Below are 16,338 nucleotides of genomic sequence, written 5' to 3' on the forward strand. Positions count from 1 at the left end.
GATCGCACTGGTTTTAGAAGTTCTGGTTATTTGTATTTTACCGATCTCGACGCAATGGGCATCCCGGTCTCATCCACTGGACCGATTCCTGAGAACTTAATAAGCTTCCCCTCGTTATTTGGTACCCAGCTCTGCGGCAAAGTGGAAGAGCCCTGGACTCCATTGGACAGTTCACCTGATACAGACAGCCATGAAAAAAATCACTTTATTTTTCTGATTTATTACTGAGTGACAGGGTCCAACGAAAACATACAAAATCAGATTTTAAAGGTTCAGTTGATTGTTCTGATTGGGAAATCGGAACTTCACTGTTCTGATTACAACTGGAAAGTAAAAATGCTTTCCAGTTGTAGAAATTTTAAACTTTTAAAATTTGAAATGTTATAAATTTACCTTGCGACTGTGAAGGTCCATAGTACGATCCATAACTCGGAGTCACTGGACCTCCTCCATTAAGCTCTGGCTCCTTGAATAAACAGAAATATCTAAATAAGGCCTGCAGTTCATATAGACAGTAGATTTCTGGTTGTAAATGGTGTCAATAACTGTGCCACAGGTGACTTTGTTAAAAAGATATTTATTGATTTGAAATTGTTCTCCAAATTGAATTGAATTCAAATTAATGGTTGAATGAAAAATAAATGAAACATGGAGATGTTTTAAGTCTTTTTTATACACAGTCAGTAAATCTGACCTCTCACATGCATGCCTGTGTGTACAAAGCATGTAGTGCAGTCTTTGTCCACAGGGAGGAGCACTTGTTTACTATTATCACAGCCATCACACTAATACAGCCTGCAGGGCTTGGTATACCTTCACAGCGCCAGATGTCAGTCCTGTGGAGCGAAACGGACTCAGCGGAGGAGAAGGGAGTCCAGGGGAGATGACCACCACATGCTCTGGAGAAGTCAGGATGTGCTGGCTTGAAGAAATGTCAAGCTTCCCAGAAAGATAACTCTGGGAGCCATTTGGATGGCCCGCTACTTCCGCACTTTGCTGCACACAGAGGAAATTATAAAAATATGGATGAACCAAAACAATGCGTGAACTCTGCTTTATCGTGTCTTCCTGTGGACCCTGGATAAATAATGCTCTGTGGAAAGGTCATGTGAACTTGTTAGCAGTCCTGCTATTCTCCAGGGAACAACTGTCCTCTCCGAGGGAAGCCTGTGATGAAAAGATCCTCCAATTTATTTAAAGCACAAGCAGTGGGAAGTGGTGTTTCACCATTTTCATCATTTTTCTCACAAGAGCTGCAGAAAGGCTTCATCGAAGAATTAAAGTTGATGAGAAGGACTAAACGAGCATTGGAGTGTTTAATGAGCTCATTAAGCATTCACAAGTCAGAGGGTGGAGCAAGACATCAGGATGAGGATAAAAATGTCAACTGAGAAGTCCAGTGGTCTCCTTGGTGATTCTTGTCCTTCTCAGCCACCTCATGATTGAGAGTTTAAGCCCACCATTGAAACACTTTGTGTTTGAATCAAGTGCTTTGGTCTTTTCTGTGTGGTTGTCAGGGGACATGGGGAAATACCTGTCTCTTAGTAACAGCAAACCAAAGATATGTTGTTGTGACGCAGACAGTACTGACTTGATCAATAGCAGGACTGTTTGTCACTTTTACTACTACACGATTTAATACTAACTTGCTTTTTCTAGTTTCCATATGTCTCAAATGTTTGTCACAGTGAATAATGCTACCAGGGGTTTCCTTATCTGGTCACACCATTAAAAAAAAATAATTTCTGTCAGTTCCTGATACCTGCAGTTAGTCTGCTGTCTGTGATTTTATGCTAGCTGCACTCTATTAATTATTTTATATAATACAATTAGGACCTGTTTGTGTGTACAGCTTGTAGTGACAAAGAGACTGTATTGGCTCCTGCAGCTTCATGCTTGTCTGAGTCATGTGACCTGCCCTGCACGCTGCACTGTGCTGCACAGAGAGATGTTGAAACGCCAGTCATTAACTTTTTCAAATCAAAGTGCTCAGTTTCTGAAGCAGGAGAGCAACATTTTGTCCACAAACTATTAACTGTAACTGCTGTAAAATATGTTGCAACCCAAATTATCAACAGGTCACATATACACAGCGCAAACATGCTAAAATTAGCCTAACATTTTAGTTAACTGGTCCACATAAAAACATGGTCAACTGGAGAAGGGTAAGAGTTTATTGAAGGCTGTAGCTGCATGCAGATTCACATATATCTTTATAAACAAATAATAAAGCTATGTCATTCTGCACAGTAACTGTCTTAACCAAGTTAAGCCATATTGCAGCATTTTATTGAAGCCATCCTTGTGGAAACTCTGATTGGGGAAAATCAGCTGATGCCAACAAAAAAAAAAAGAACAGATCCTGCAGAGTCCTTAATGATGTTGGTGAGTGAGACACAATAACAATGCTCAGTGGTGGTTTTTTAAAATTGGCCATAAATGCATTTGGTGAAGGTTTCATTAGAAACAGAGTTGCATGAGTGCCAGTTTAAAAAAAACCACCCACAATTTATTTGTCACTTGTGGCCAAAGCAAATCTTCTATTGGTTTTATGTCTGAGCTGAACTGGTAATCCTTTGATTACTGCTGAGAATAGCATTATGCACTTTGTTCATTCCCAAAATCTCAGATAATTTATAATATTTTAATTGGTTGAGGTGGATAGCAGAAGAAGGGCACCATACATGGGAGGGCCACAAGTTACAATACTATTGTGGACTATGTAGTAAATGTAGTGTGTTATTTTACTCCAGTTCATAGTTTCTACTCTTCTGAGCATTGATTTGAATGTAGGATTACACTGGAACATGGAAGAAAAAAAACACATTCCCACTGATAAATAATTCTGACTGCTAACTGAGGCAGAGGATTCTGATCAGGACATTTAATAAAGGAAATGCTTTACCTGAGTCTGCATATGATCAGTTATGGTTCCTCTGTGGCAGAGATCAATATTTTGCTCTCAGCATGAAGGATCTGCAAAGACACATAGTGAATATATCAGGTTTGTTTGTGGATTTGATTCCATATGAAACACATCCCACAGTTTATATTCATTTACTTATGTTTAGTTCATTTCTTGTGTGTGTGAGTGTGTCTGTGAATATTACTCTTTTTTAGAGCAAGTCATATATTTGCCTTCTGCAAATATTACTAAGCTGGAGTGAAGAAATGCATTCAAATCCCAAGTCTTATTTATTGTAAACTCTTTAAGAAACTTCAGAAATTCCAGCTCAAAGCACTGAACAAAACATAATCTTATCAAAATAATGTGAAACCATTTAACAAAGTTTGCAAAGGAAAACAACATTTGTGCTGTCAGCTGAAACTTAAATACTTTGCATAAGCTATAAACTGAATGACAGAGATTTGCTCACTGTCTTTTATTCAAACTATCTAATTCATATTAATAGATGCCTCTCTAAACGCTTTAAGACTTTGTCTTATCTATTTTTATTCATATGTGTTTTTAAACCCAAGTAGTTAATATTCATGAGTGATTCCTGCAGGCCTCTCTGTCATAAATGTGCTTTTTTCTCCCAGACGGATTCGACAACTGTTCCATTATCCCATCCAAGACGTTTCCCAGTGAGGGAAAGTCAACGTCACCCACATTTCCCTGCAAACCCATCCAAAACAATGAGAGTGACTCACATGCCCCCATCATTTTTCCCAGTAATACAATTCTGTAATGACCCTGATTTTTGGATTGGATGACGGAGAAGAACAACTACTGAAAGTTATACATCAGTTATACCTGCTGTTTCAACATCAAAGACATTGTGGATGGCGAGGAGGGTGCGGGGAGCTCTTTCCCACTCTGAATGAGGCGGGAGTCTGTAGAAACTAAATAGTCCATAATGACTTTGCAGGGACGAAAAAAAACCACAGCTTCTACACTGCTTCAAATCCCTAAAGCCCTACTGAAGAGCGGCAAAGTTTTTGCATTCTTATGTTGCCATCAAAACTGTGTTCCCATAGGAACGCTAACTGAGATGAATAAAGTTGGAGAGTTAGTATAAGGTTTAGACTCTGTTCTCCACTGAAAGCTACTGCTTTGCAGCTTGACGTTGAAGTCTGGACTAAGTGTTGGCCAGACTCCTACAGCCTGGAAGCTGCCTGACACAGTTTGCACTAATGTGTTTTCCATGTGGCATTTGCAGCTGACTATCAGAGTCCATAATCACTGTTGTCAAGAGAAGAGCATGAAGACTAGAAACTCTCAGTCTCGCTGTTCAGCTCACTCAATGACTGAATCTATGTTCCAGTTGACTGACAACAGCGTCGCTCATTTGGATCGTCATCTTCCAATGAATTGCGTTACATAACAGGAAGAAAACAGATTGGGAGATTGTGACAATAACAACGGCGTTAATGCTCAGGCATGCCGATTGATTCATCATCCCTAGTCAGAGTTGTTGGATTATTCAACCAACTGTGCAAACAGCAACGTTACAAATAACGGCTTAAGCTTACTGCCTGTGTGTTTTTACAAGCTGCTCTCTGTTCATACCTGATCACTGTAATAGGTCTATTGAATTTATGCACAAACGGCAGAATGAATCATTTTCAAGTTCTTTTCATGAGGAGTCTGAACACATGTTTTCTCATTCAGTCTCAAAACACAGGTCCAAACAGAACCTAGTGTCTTACATAAGTGTTTACATTCAACCATGTTATAAGACAAACTTCAGTGTGTTTCTTTTTGTGTGATAGAGTGGCATACAGTAGTATATAAATGTAAAGATTATGTAAAAGGATACATGGTTTTCACTATTTCTTCAAAATAAAGATCTCTGGGCGTGCCGTGGTGGCGTAGCGGTTAGCGCGACCCGTATTTGGAGGCCTTGAGTCCTCGACAAGGCAGTCGCGGGTTCGACTCCCGGACCCGACGACATTTGCCGCATGTCTTCCCCCCTTTCCTTCCCTGTTTCCTGTCAGCCCACTATCACATAAGGGACACTAGAGCCCACAAAAGACCCCCTGGAGGGGTAAAAAATAAATAAAGATCTCTACAAATCTTAATTTGTCATTTATAGGTCCCGTAGATAGCACATGTTAAACTGCAAATATGACTGTCTTTAAAAAATGACTTTTTTTCTTGCATGAATCAAAACCTCATAAAAATCTGAAAAACCTAGAAAAATCTGCAGTCAACAGATTTTTCTACCTCTGCTGTGAATCTCTGCAGCTCCTCCAGAGTCACTGTGCTCCATCAAAAGTTCAGCTTGCAGCTTGACATTGAATGATCTTTTCATGATTGATTGAAAACAGACAAAGGTACAATTTCCATGTATTTGACTGTAAAATATTTTAAAATCTTGTTCCATTTTTCCATTTAATAATTATGCAACATCTGTCTTGATAAAATCCCAATAAATCACAGTTCAAATTCAAGGCTTATGAATATCTTTCATAAGCCTTGAATAAAAGATCGACAGAGAACCTTTGCTGCACTCAAAGAAACATTTACACCAGAAAAAAAAGAGACATTTTTGCAATTTACTTAAGTTACCGACACTGTGATATTCTGTTCAATGATCAAATATCAGGTGAAATATCTCTTTCAAATGTAACATAGATTATGTGCAGCACAAGTTATTTGAAGTCTAAGTTCCAGCACTTGACTCATCGTTTGTGTTTGTTTTTTATTCTTTTTCAAAGAAGTAGCAGATCTGTTTTATCTCACATGGTAATGTAAAAACTTGTGTCATAACAGTGGCTTAGTCTGGGTTTTCTTGGAGGCACAAAAAAGAAAATCCATCCCAGGACTGCTTCAGTCCCTCACGCATTCCCCGGCTTTGAAAGCGCCAAACACGACCCTACCTAATAAGGAAAATTCAGAGATGATATCAAGCGAGAAAAACCTGATTCAGAAGTCTGACTCCTTGAGTTTCTTTCTGAATGCTCGGAGCATTCTTACGTAATTACAGAAACTCAAGCTCAAGACGCAGTTTCGAGCTAACGCATGAAGACCAGGTTTTAGGACCTTGATGCAATCCCTGTGAAACGTGAACGTCATACTTCACATATTTACAAGGCTGGACCCCCCGCAAGGTGAGAGGTCCATTATCACCACCGGATCAGAATAAGAGGGGAAGAAAAACAGAACCATAAAAGGCCCCATGTCTACCTCGGAGAAGGAGATGATGTTCTGTTTCAGACATGCTTTCAGTCTAACTGGATTTTATGTTTCCAGCTCGTTTCATATCGGCTAAGGTTTCACATGCAGCTCAGCTCAACGCAGCCGAGAACCTGGGAAATGAGAATCAGAAGACTTTGACTTGAAGGTCTCTGCATCTGTTCCCAGGAAATTTAAACAGATTGTTCGCGAACTGAACCAGATGTTTCTCTGAATCTGAAGCAAACAAAACTGCACAGAATAAACAAAATGTACTCAAGTTACTTTGGTCAGGCATGTTTTTTTTGTCTTTCCCCTTTTTTTCTTTTTTTACAATAAATTATTATCTGAAGTTCTTGAGCCAAAGTTGAGCAACTCAGCAGCTCCAAGGTCAGTGAACTTAACCACACCCATGCAGTTCCTGTGAACCACAATAGGAGGTCTCCCCCACACACACCTCTGATATTAACAGTAGCACAACAGCAGTGCAACAGGAACTAATTTTCCTAACTCCTGATAGAAAAACATGCAAACAGGCATAAATCACACATCAAATAGCTCTTATCTGACACCAGAACAGAAAAGACTATCACTGAACATGCAAAAATCAGCAAATCTTTCTCTTTTCCAGCAGAAAAGAGAAAGATTGGGCCCCAGTGAGAAGGACCAGATGGATTATCTCCTCTGTTTCACACCCTGTGGAAGGAACTGTTGTTTTTCTACCCACCAACGTAGTTGTCAAGTTGACAGGCCCGCTTAACAGAAACAGTGGTGAGGCTGACCCCTGGGACCGCTCTGATCAATACCAGCTAAGACATGATTTGTGGTCAGAGGCTGAATCGTCCTGTCATTAAGTCAGGGACAAAGAGCTCTAATGAAACTGACCTGCATTCATTAACACATGCTTAGTCGTCTGCACACAGGGCGGTGAGCAGAGTTAATCATTGACTTCAACGGGTGGGGGCGGTTCAAGTTGTGCTTACATCCACGACAGTCCGTGTTCAGCCGAACACTGATGGCCTTGTAAAGTAACTACAGCCTTTGAACTTTTCCACATTTTATCATGTTACAACTATGAACCTCAATGTGTTTTATCGAGATATTAAGTGACAGACTAACAAAAAGTAGATAATTGACAGAAAATAGCACGTGGTTTTCACATTTAAAATAAAATAAAAATCTGAGAAGTGTGGTGTGCATTTAGCATTTTTTACTCCATGGATAAAATTAACATCACCTGATCAGCGAACAGGGTTGCCTGAGCATGAATTCAGCTGTTCTGTGAAAGTCACAGATGTTATTTATGGAACATTAGAGAGTCAGCATCATGAAGACAAGAGAACACAGCAGGGAGAAAGATGTAGAAAAATTTAAAACAGGTCTGGGTTATGAAAGGTTGAACTTCACAAAGCATAGTTATATGATAAAAGAAAGAATGAGCTACAACCGCAAACTTACCAAGGTGTGGCTGCCCATTTAAACTGACAGAAGAACAGCGCTAATCAAAGAAGCAGCTGAGAGGAGCTGCAGAAATCAGCACATCAAATTAGACAATATATTATAATTAGCCTTTCATCATTCACTCCATGATTGTGGCCCTTATGGCACAGTGCTACGAAAATGTTGGGGACACAACAAACATGTCAAAGAATGGTCTCTGGTAAGAAGAAACAAAAATTGTAGCTTTTGGCAGACATTGAAAATGACATGTGCGGTTGGAAAACAAACACTCAACTTTATCCTGAAATTACCACACACAATGTAAAACATGGTGGGGGCATCAGCATGCTGTGGGTTGCTTTTCTGCAGGAGACACAGGCTATCTGTTCAGAGTTGATAGGAAGATGGATGGAGCTGAATACAATCCTAGAAGAAATGCTGTGAACTGATGCAGAAGATTGAGTCAGAGCTGCAAGTGGTTCAAAGCATGTTCAGCACGAGACCTTTTCAAAGTCAAATTAACAATCTGAATTAAAGCTGATTATCTCATCTCTGTCTAAGTTCAAGCTGTTTTAGGGTGAAGAAAGGTCAAACCTACGCAAAATTCGTAAAGAAATTCCCGTAAAGAATTGCAGCTACAATTACAGCAAAAGGTGTACTGCATCCCACACTTTTCAGATTTATATTTATGTACCACTTTCCTTTCAGGTCACAACAAAGCAGTTTTGTAGAAAGCTACAACAGACAGTCACATTTTAGACAATATTAAATTTGTGAGTATAATCTGATAACATGTGAAAAGGTTTGATGGGTTTGTATGCTGCTGTCACTTAAAACATGTAAAAAATAAAAAAAAATTATAAGAAAAGCCAAATCTTATCACACTCGCAAGAACATGGATTTGCTTCTCTTCGACAAGTTATATAAGTGGGTCATAAAACCCGTTAGCCCTGGTCCTGGAAAGTGATGAGAGTGCTAATTACAAGCACATCACTGGATAAATAAATGGAAGTTTTATAGACACAATAAATGAGTCACGGTTCAGCTACGCGAGAGGTCAGAGCCGTGAGGCTGATCACACAACCGCGCTGCCCTTTTGCAGCTCTGCAGATGTTCAGACCCATACAAGGTCCTGCAGCTGTGAGTTTATTATATGTAGTTGTAGCTGCAGATACACAAATTCATCAGGGGGAGAAGTGTTTCACCTCCATGTATGGTGCTCCTCTGGCCACAGCAACAGGAGGGTCTGCGTGCTTCTTGTCAATAGAGAGGCAATGCGTTCCCAGAAGAAGCTCCGGGCTCATAAATCAGAACCTCTCTCAACAAGAAGAGCCCTTTCCAAGTAGATTCAGTGCTGTGAAAAAGTATCCCCGCCCCCACCTTACATATCATACATATTATTTTTGTTTGTTTTTTTAAATCAGATTTGAGAGTTTCAGGTCATCAAACAAAGGTTAATATCAGACAGAGGCCAACCTGGGTGATTACAGTTAGACGTGTTAATTACATTGAATGCATTTCTTACTCAAAAGAGTAATTTTCACCTAAACCATTCGAGGCTTTACAGTATCTGGCTTTGATTCTTTCACACCACTGTCAGGAATTTTACAGCAAAGATGTTTTTGTGCAGAAATGTCTTCACTCAAGTCACAACGGAGCGATATTATGGTCTGTTTAAGGTAATGTCACAGCAGCTCAACTGGATTCAAACATGAGCTTTGAATAGACCAATCCAATATATATATATTTTTTAATTTATTGTCAATCAGAGGTGGACTTGTGAGTGCTTTTTTTGGATCATTGTACTGCTATATGACACAAGTGGGCTTTAGCTTTCTCATGTTTTTCTGTTAGAGAGCTCTAATTGATGGCAGCATCAATTACAGTCAGTCCTTCAGGTCCTGAAGGGTACAAATGCTTTTTCAAAGCACTGTAAACCCATTCTGATTTGGTTCTATAAAAATAATATAATTTGAGACCATTCCTCAGTGAAGTCTCAAAGTCAGGGACGCTCACAATGCAGAAAAAAAGTCCCAAATCCTCATGCCTGTCACTTTGCATCCTCAAAGCTTAGTGCAGTCTGTGGATATGAGCCTCGGCAGCTGGACAAAATGTAATGTGACAAAAAAAAAAAAAGAGAGAGAGAGTCACACAGAGAGTCAGGGTCAGCTGTGAAATTCACCCCGACAATCTGGGGCCCATTAGGCTTAAAATCTCCTGCAGGATGGGAAAAGGAGGGATTATATATTTTCGTTCTCGAAAGCTTCCCTGCTCTACCCAGTTCAACTGCGGCTACTGTAAATACCTATGATGGATGGCATATTTGCAGACGATATCCACCAACTCTTTGCACGTGCGTCCTCTCTCCTTACCCAAAGGTGCTTTTGTTTGTACACGCAGTGGCAAAAGACACCAGACACCACGGAACCTGCCTTTAATCCCCGAACAGTCAAACAGGTTACTCCGCACTCTCCAGAAACACCAAACACATCTCTCTATTCGCCCACGCAGTTACCACCTGTTGCTTTTAAATTCAGCGCTTCAACTCACCGCCCCCGGTTGGCGTCGACCTGTGAACTCGCGCGTCTTTCTCTCCGCCTCAGCAGCGCACCGACGCCTCGACGCAGGCCATCTCTGCGCTTTCTCTCACTCTCTCTGACTCCTGAAACTGGCCAGGACACACAATCTCTCTCACACTCCTAGCCCTTGTTCCGCCTGCCTCCGCGCGGAGGACTTCCCGGTTGACAGCCATTGTCATGGCAACCCACATTTCAGCACTACGTTCAAAAGCCACCACCCCCCCCAGCTCCTCCTGGCCTGTCAGTTTCTACGGACGCCTCCTTCTCACATTGTTGTGATGAGGTGATATATTTGCAGGCGGGGGGGGGTTAGCCGAAGGGAAAGGCAAATAGTTCATCACCTTCACCTCCCCAAACGCTGCTCCGTGACTCCCTCATGTCCTGTCCTAACTTTATCTCCCTCATGCCTCGCTCTCCTTTTGTAGACATGGCTGTGTGTGTAGGGGTGTGTGTGTCGAGGTGTGTGTGTGTGTGTGTGTGTGTGTGCGTGTGTGGGCAACGACCAGATCCCTGCCTGGCCAAAGGCTTGATAGGAGGGAAAAGAGCCTCTTCTGTTCCTGATGCAGCTCTGGGAGTGCTTCAAGGTGATTACTCTATCCCACATAGTCAAGCACTGACAGCACAAGTCCTACAGAGTGGTTTCCCATGATCACACACACGCACACACACATGCACACACACAGCTGTAGTTTTGTATGCCAATGTTGAGAAAATAGCTCGGAGCCTGATAGGTGTTTACCCTGGTGAAGGCAAATTATTCAAATCAAGAGATGTGTTCTGTTCACAGATAAGTCAGTCAAATTTCAGGGCTGATCACCGATTGTCACAGCCAACAACAGCCAAAAAGGAGCACAAGCTGCTGCTTTTGCACGTAGTTCCTGGACAATTGAAAAACTAGGATTTCCAGTTTGCCCACGGCTCCTGCCAATGAAGACAAAGCTCAAAATCTAACTTTTTGACTTGCCTCGGCCCTGTCCCTGCAGCCGGCTGTGCAATACATCCTCACCCTTAATCAGGTAAGATTGTGAGCATTTGAAAAGGGAGACGAACCTTTAACAATTAGTGGTGTCAATGTATTTACTACACGGAAATGTTGAAAACTACTACCCAGTCACAATTTTTCTTTTTTTTTTTTTTAGTCATAAATGCAAAAAATATTTCACTGTGAATTTTTAGCTGTAAACTATCCATGGTATGTTTTACTGAAAATATTCAGATTTTGTTGAAAAGAAAAAAGAGTTTTTGGTCAACTCAAATCATGAGGGGAGGGGTTTAGATTCTCATTCCACAAAAAGAAATACATGACCTGATTTTTTTTTTTTTTTTGGAGGCCGGGGGGGTCAATCGGTTTCTATTTTCTTGGTCTAGAAATACCTTTTTATTTGTCTATTCTAAGCAACACGAATGAGATTTGGGTCAGTCTTTCTTTGAAAACTGTTATTGTTTTTCAAGAAAGTGCTATTAATCAGATTTCATCGATGTGTCCCTGAGTTTGTTATTGAGTAAAGGTTACTGGATCTTTGTGCTCCTTCATACTATGAAATAAAAATGAAAGAAAATAATGTAGCTATTAAATCACTCTTTGGTTTGTACCTAAAACTTTGCATTTGACAAAATTTTGCCCTGAAAAATGATTAAGAAGCCATGTGCAACAACTGCCTGTTCTGGCAGGCCGAAATCCTTTGGAGAATCTATCATAGTGTCGACATCCCCGGCTTAACGCCACCTGCTAGACGTGAGATTATTTCATGGACTTCCAGATATTTTGGTATTAATAAAACAGGTGATGACTATTTGGGAAAGGTACGTGATTGGAATAAAATAATCAGACTTCGTCATCGGAGATCTTCAGTAATAACTTTGAGCCCCCATTCTTTTTACAGCTTACACACCATCAGAAAAGAAATCCCGTCACTTTGCAGTCAAAAAGACAGAAGTTGCTTGAGCTAAAGTTGTATGAGATCAGACTGAAGTCAGCGGCACAGAAAAAGGAAAAAAAGTGCCGTATTATGTGACATCCTGCTGAGGGAATTTATGCTTTACTCCCAAAGTGTGTTTGTATTGTCGGTGGAACACAATACACCTGAAGATAACATCTTTAATGAGTAATCTATTTGTTTTGCCATCATTATGCTGCCTGGCTTTATGCTGAAACCAAAGCACTCAGCCCTTTCAATAATTTAGTGCTGTGGCTCGGCTGAGCGAAGCCTGGGGGCCGATATCCATTTACCAGGCCTGTCGCCTCATGGGGTTGTTTTTGCCAAACACTTTAGCTCGGGAACATGATGGGCATGCTGGGTAATGAAGGCTCCCAGGAGGTGAGCTCACTTCATAATGTGCGTCCTGCTGGAGCAGACTTTCACCCCGCAGTCATCACATCTGACAACCTGTCACTCTACAGCTAAATGAGGCAATCACGTAGGAGGACACCGGGAGATTTGGCTCGTTCACACATTCGGTTCGCAAAACAAATACAAGAACGAGATCCTCTTTTCCAGCTCTGTTTTTTTTTTTACTCTGAAAACACAACAGCAACTGAGACGGGAAGGAACTCGGCGCTGAATCTGGCGCTTCATGGCGAAGGATGGATTCCAGCAGACCATTGCTGCACCGTAAAGACCAACTGCTGCTCCCATAACACACGGTGCCAGCAGCTTCACTCCTGCCGAGCCTCATTAAAAGGATAACGGCCAGATTCCAGTGAGCAAACAAACCATGACATAAACTGGTTATGTCATCAAAACCTACATCCATTGCTGATTATGTCCCAGGGCTTTTTTGTTTTGTTTTGTTTTTTGTTTCTTATTATTTGTACCACCAGGTTCCCTGAGACAAGAGACAGCAAGTCTGCAGAAATCACTGGATGAGAATATCACCAAATGCAGATATGTCTACGTAGAGACATGTACAGGTAGATTTAAATCAAAATGTAAAGAAAAGATAGGAACCTGTTGCTATCATGCAAACCTCTAAACACTGATGGTTTGGTTTTTGGCAGCAGATAGCAGTTTTGGATCATAATTATAAAAAAAATTACAAATTCCTCTGTGTTGATGCCTGTTGTTTTGTTGGGTTTTTTTCCCCAGATTGTATGAAACTGTAACTTGGACACATTTGTAACAAGTCCAACCTAAAACAGGAGGCAGAATTCAGATAAAGATCTGGTGATAACCTGTTTCTGAACTGAAGGTGTTAATGTGGCAATATCTACCTCATGTTACACATGGTTGCTAAAATGTTTCCCAACAACATTGTGAAGATAACTGAGAAAACATCTCAACAACAACAACCCAACAGTAGCCATGCAATGGACTATTTTTTCAATCAGAAATGACATCAGCGAAAAGGATTTCAAATCAGGTTTTGGTGATCAAATAAAAAGGTATGAAAATCAGAACCTCCATGTGATTTTCTATTTACCTCCCTGTCAGCCTGATCTTGTTAGGAGTTGTACGGTACTTACAGACGAGTGCCGGCTGCACAGCGATGTCCCCACAGCTCTGCAGACGAGAGGAAGTGAATGAAAAGGAAGGAGTGAACCTCACATCCACCACTCCTCTCTCCCTTCTTTCCCCCTCCCTCTTGTTCTTTTTTTTTTTCTTTTTGAGGACAACAGGGTGGCTTTTATCTGTGCTGAATGATTCAGTCCAGGCTCTGAATGTCTGAATGTTTGACTGGCTGTCCGTGGGCATGCACATATACGTTGAACACGGGTCTGTGTTTATCGTGTGTGAGCTTGTACTTTAAAGCTCATCAGGGAGAAGCTGCTCAGTAATAGTTTCCATCCACAGCTGGAAATAATAGAGATTCCCATCCAGGCACGGGCTGCACTGGAACCACCCTCCGGTGTTTCACATGCTGCTGAGAGAGGGAGTCCGTTTCGATAGCCATCCTAATAAATGGGACTAAATGACACACACGTTACTGAATGTTAGTCAGTGACTCCTTTATATCAAAGGCAAAGTACATGAAATAATCTGCCAGTGAAACAGAACATTTTCCCACATTGAAAGTTATAATATGGAAATATGTCTTGTTCCACTGGAAGACTACTTCACTTATAACTCGTACTTTGTCATCAATATTAAGGAATCATTGACTTAAAAGAACCTCCTACACCAAGTTACTTGCAAGTTAATTTGGTCTTTTTTCAAGTTTAGTAAGATATTTGTAGCAATGCCTAGCACTGAAAACTAGACCAAAAATAATTGGCAGGATTTTATGTTTTTGCAGTGTAGAACAAATTGCTATGGGTATTTATTTCAGGAAGACCAGCTGACTGCATCCAATCATTGATTTTGCACCACTCCCTCTTCCTGATGAAGAATGTGGAGAGTGGAGTCAATCGATCAATCAATCAATCAAATTTTATTTGTAAGGCACCTTTCAGCAACAAGGCATTTCAAAGTGCTTCACGTCATATAAGCACAAAATTACCAAGTCATAGAACACACAGTCAACAACATTACATTTTGCACATCAGATTTTTGATTAATGTTTCATGATTAGGTTTCAAAAGCAACTCTAAACAGCTGGGTTTTTAGTCTAGATTTAAAGGAACTCAGTGTTTCAGCTGTTTTGCAGTTTTCTGGAAGTTTGTTCCAGATTTGTGGTGCATAGAAGCCGAATGCTGCATCTCCATGTTTGGTTCTGGTTCTTGGGATGCAGAGCATAATCAGAACCAGAAGGTTGATACAACAGCAGATCTTTAATGTATTGTGGTGCTTAACGGTTCAGTAATTTATAACCTAACAACAGTATTTTAAAGTCTAGGAACCCTTTTAACAGAAGAAGACTCCAACAGAACGAGGTACAGTATGATGGGATATTCCCTGGGCATCGGGAGGAAGCACTGGTCCATGAGTATTTTCCATGTGGTAAAAAATCTTAGGACATGGCAGGACTAAAGACAGCACAAACGCTACTGCTGTTTCATAAGGCACATTTTGAGAATCCCGATTCTAGAAGAAATCTGATGGTAAATTCACTTATTTTTTGTTCCTCTGCAGGGCTGTAAAACTATTCCTGACTAAGCTCTGAAATGTAGATGTTAGGAAGCCCACATATTCATAAAATCGCATACACATCCTGTTTCAGCGCAAGTCACTACTTACCCTCTCAGTGAGAAGAAAACAGAACAGTCAAGTCAAAAAGGTAGTGTGAGAAATGTCTTCTTACATGTTATCAAGTGATTTGGCTGTTTATCTGTGGAAATGTGAAGTGTCTGTTCAATGTCTGAGTAGTTTATCTGGTAATTCCCACTCCAAGGATTCCTTCACAAGGAGATCAGAGGCAGCTCCACTCAGCAATCCAAGATAAATATTTAACAGGTAGACTGTGTGATCAGAGACCAAAGGTCACGCCTCTGTCCATTCCTCTGGAGCTTATCCACACGTCCAACTACTCCACTCTGAACATAATCTGTTCTGACTGGACTGTTCAGATAAGTAGTAAACTCTCATGGAGGAAAGAAAATTCAATTTTCTGGATACTTCATTCTTATAAAGCTGAACGAAACTTACATTGAAATCCTCGATTCTGGGGAAAAAAATAACAGAATGCCTTCTCTGTAACAGGCAGCAGTTTCTAAAAAAAAAAAAAAACATGGAAACACAATGCATTTTGCCAAAAATATCACAACTACTGAGTCTTGTAAGGAGATGCTCACACTGCCTCTCAGTGGTTTCAAAATGAATTGCAGGTCCCAGAGGCTTTTACTGTAGAATTGATGAATGACTGAATGTAGTGTGAAGCACTTTGCGGTCCTCTGGGCTTAATAAAACTCTACTTAAGTACTGGTCTTTAATCATTTTTGCCATAGATAAAAAAAGATTAAGATATACAGCAAGCCAGCAGACAGGACAAACTAGAAGTGCTAATATCCATAATGGTGTACCTTGGATTCAGAAGCTTAATAATTTAACTCAACCCAGTTTATTTATATAGTATTTATATAATTTATATATATACAATAATTTATTGGAAAACAGACAACATAGTTATCTGGAAACTGATCCATCAATATGTTACCATGGTTCCTGCAGTTTCACTCAACTTTTGCCAGATTTAGGCTGAAAGGATTGGCTCTTTTCATTTTAAAATAAAATTAAAAATAAATTAATACTGTTTGCCTCCCTTCTGAAGCTGCTACGCCCGTGACCCGACCCCGGATAAGCGGAAGAAGATGGATGGATGGAT

The 16,338-nt window shown here is 40.5% G+C and overlaps 1 protein-coding gene across 11 annotated transcripts in view; it reads right to left on the bottom strand.

Moving 5' to 3' along the window:
* The window catches only part of LOC102218622 (vinexin-like), a 32,233-nt gene extending 16,801 nt beyond the window's left edge, over positions 1-15,432 (bottom strand). For 5 of the 11 annotated variants that reach the window (XM_023343526.1, XM_023343524.1, XM_023343527.1 and 2 more), the window contains exons 1-6: positions 15,255-15,432; positions 13,604-14,045; positions 2,906-2,976; positions 814-996; positions 394-466; positions 42-175 (exon numbers count right to left, since the gene is read on the bottom strand). In XM_023343526.1, the coding sequence (XP_023199294.1) occupies positions 42-175; positions 394-466; positions 814-996; positions 2,906-2,917 (402 nt within the window). In that variant the 5' untranslated portion in view covers positions 2,918-2,976; positions 13,604-14,045; positions 15,255-15,432. Of the gene's footprint in view, positions 1-41; positions 176-393; positions 467-813; positions 997-2,905; positions 2,977-6,848; positions 7,034-10,111; positions 10,293-13,603; positions 14,637-15,254 lie in introns of those variants that run through there. The other 6 variants (XM_023343521.1, XM_023343522.1, XM_023343518.1 and 3 more) reach the window with 6 other exon arrangements.
* Positions 15,433-16,338: the final 906 nt, after the last annotated feature.

The sequence above is a fragment of the Xiphophorus maculatus genome, chromosome 12 (assembly GCF_002775205.1).
Source record: "Xiphophorus maculatus strain JP 163 A chromosome 12, X_maculatus-5.0-male, whole genome shotgun sequence".
NCBI classification, from domain to species: Eukaryota; Metazoa; Chordata; class Actinopteri; order Cyprinodontiformes; family Poeciliidae; genus Xiphophorus; species Xiphophorus maculatus.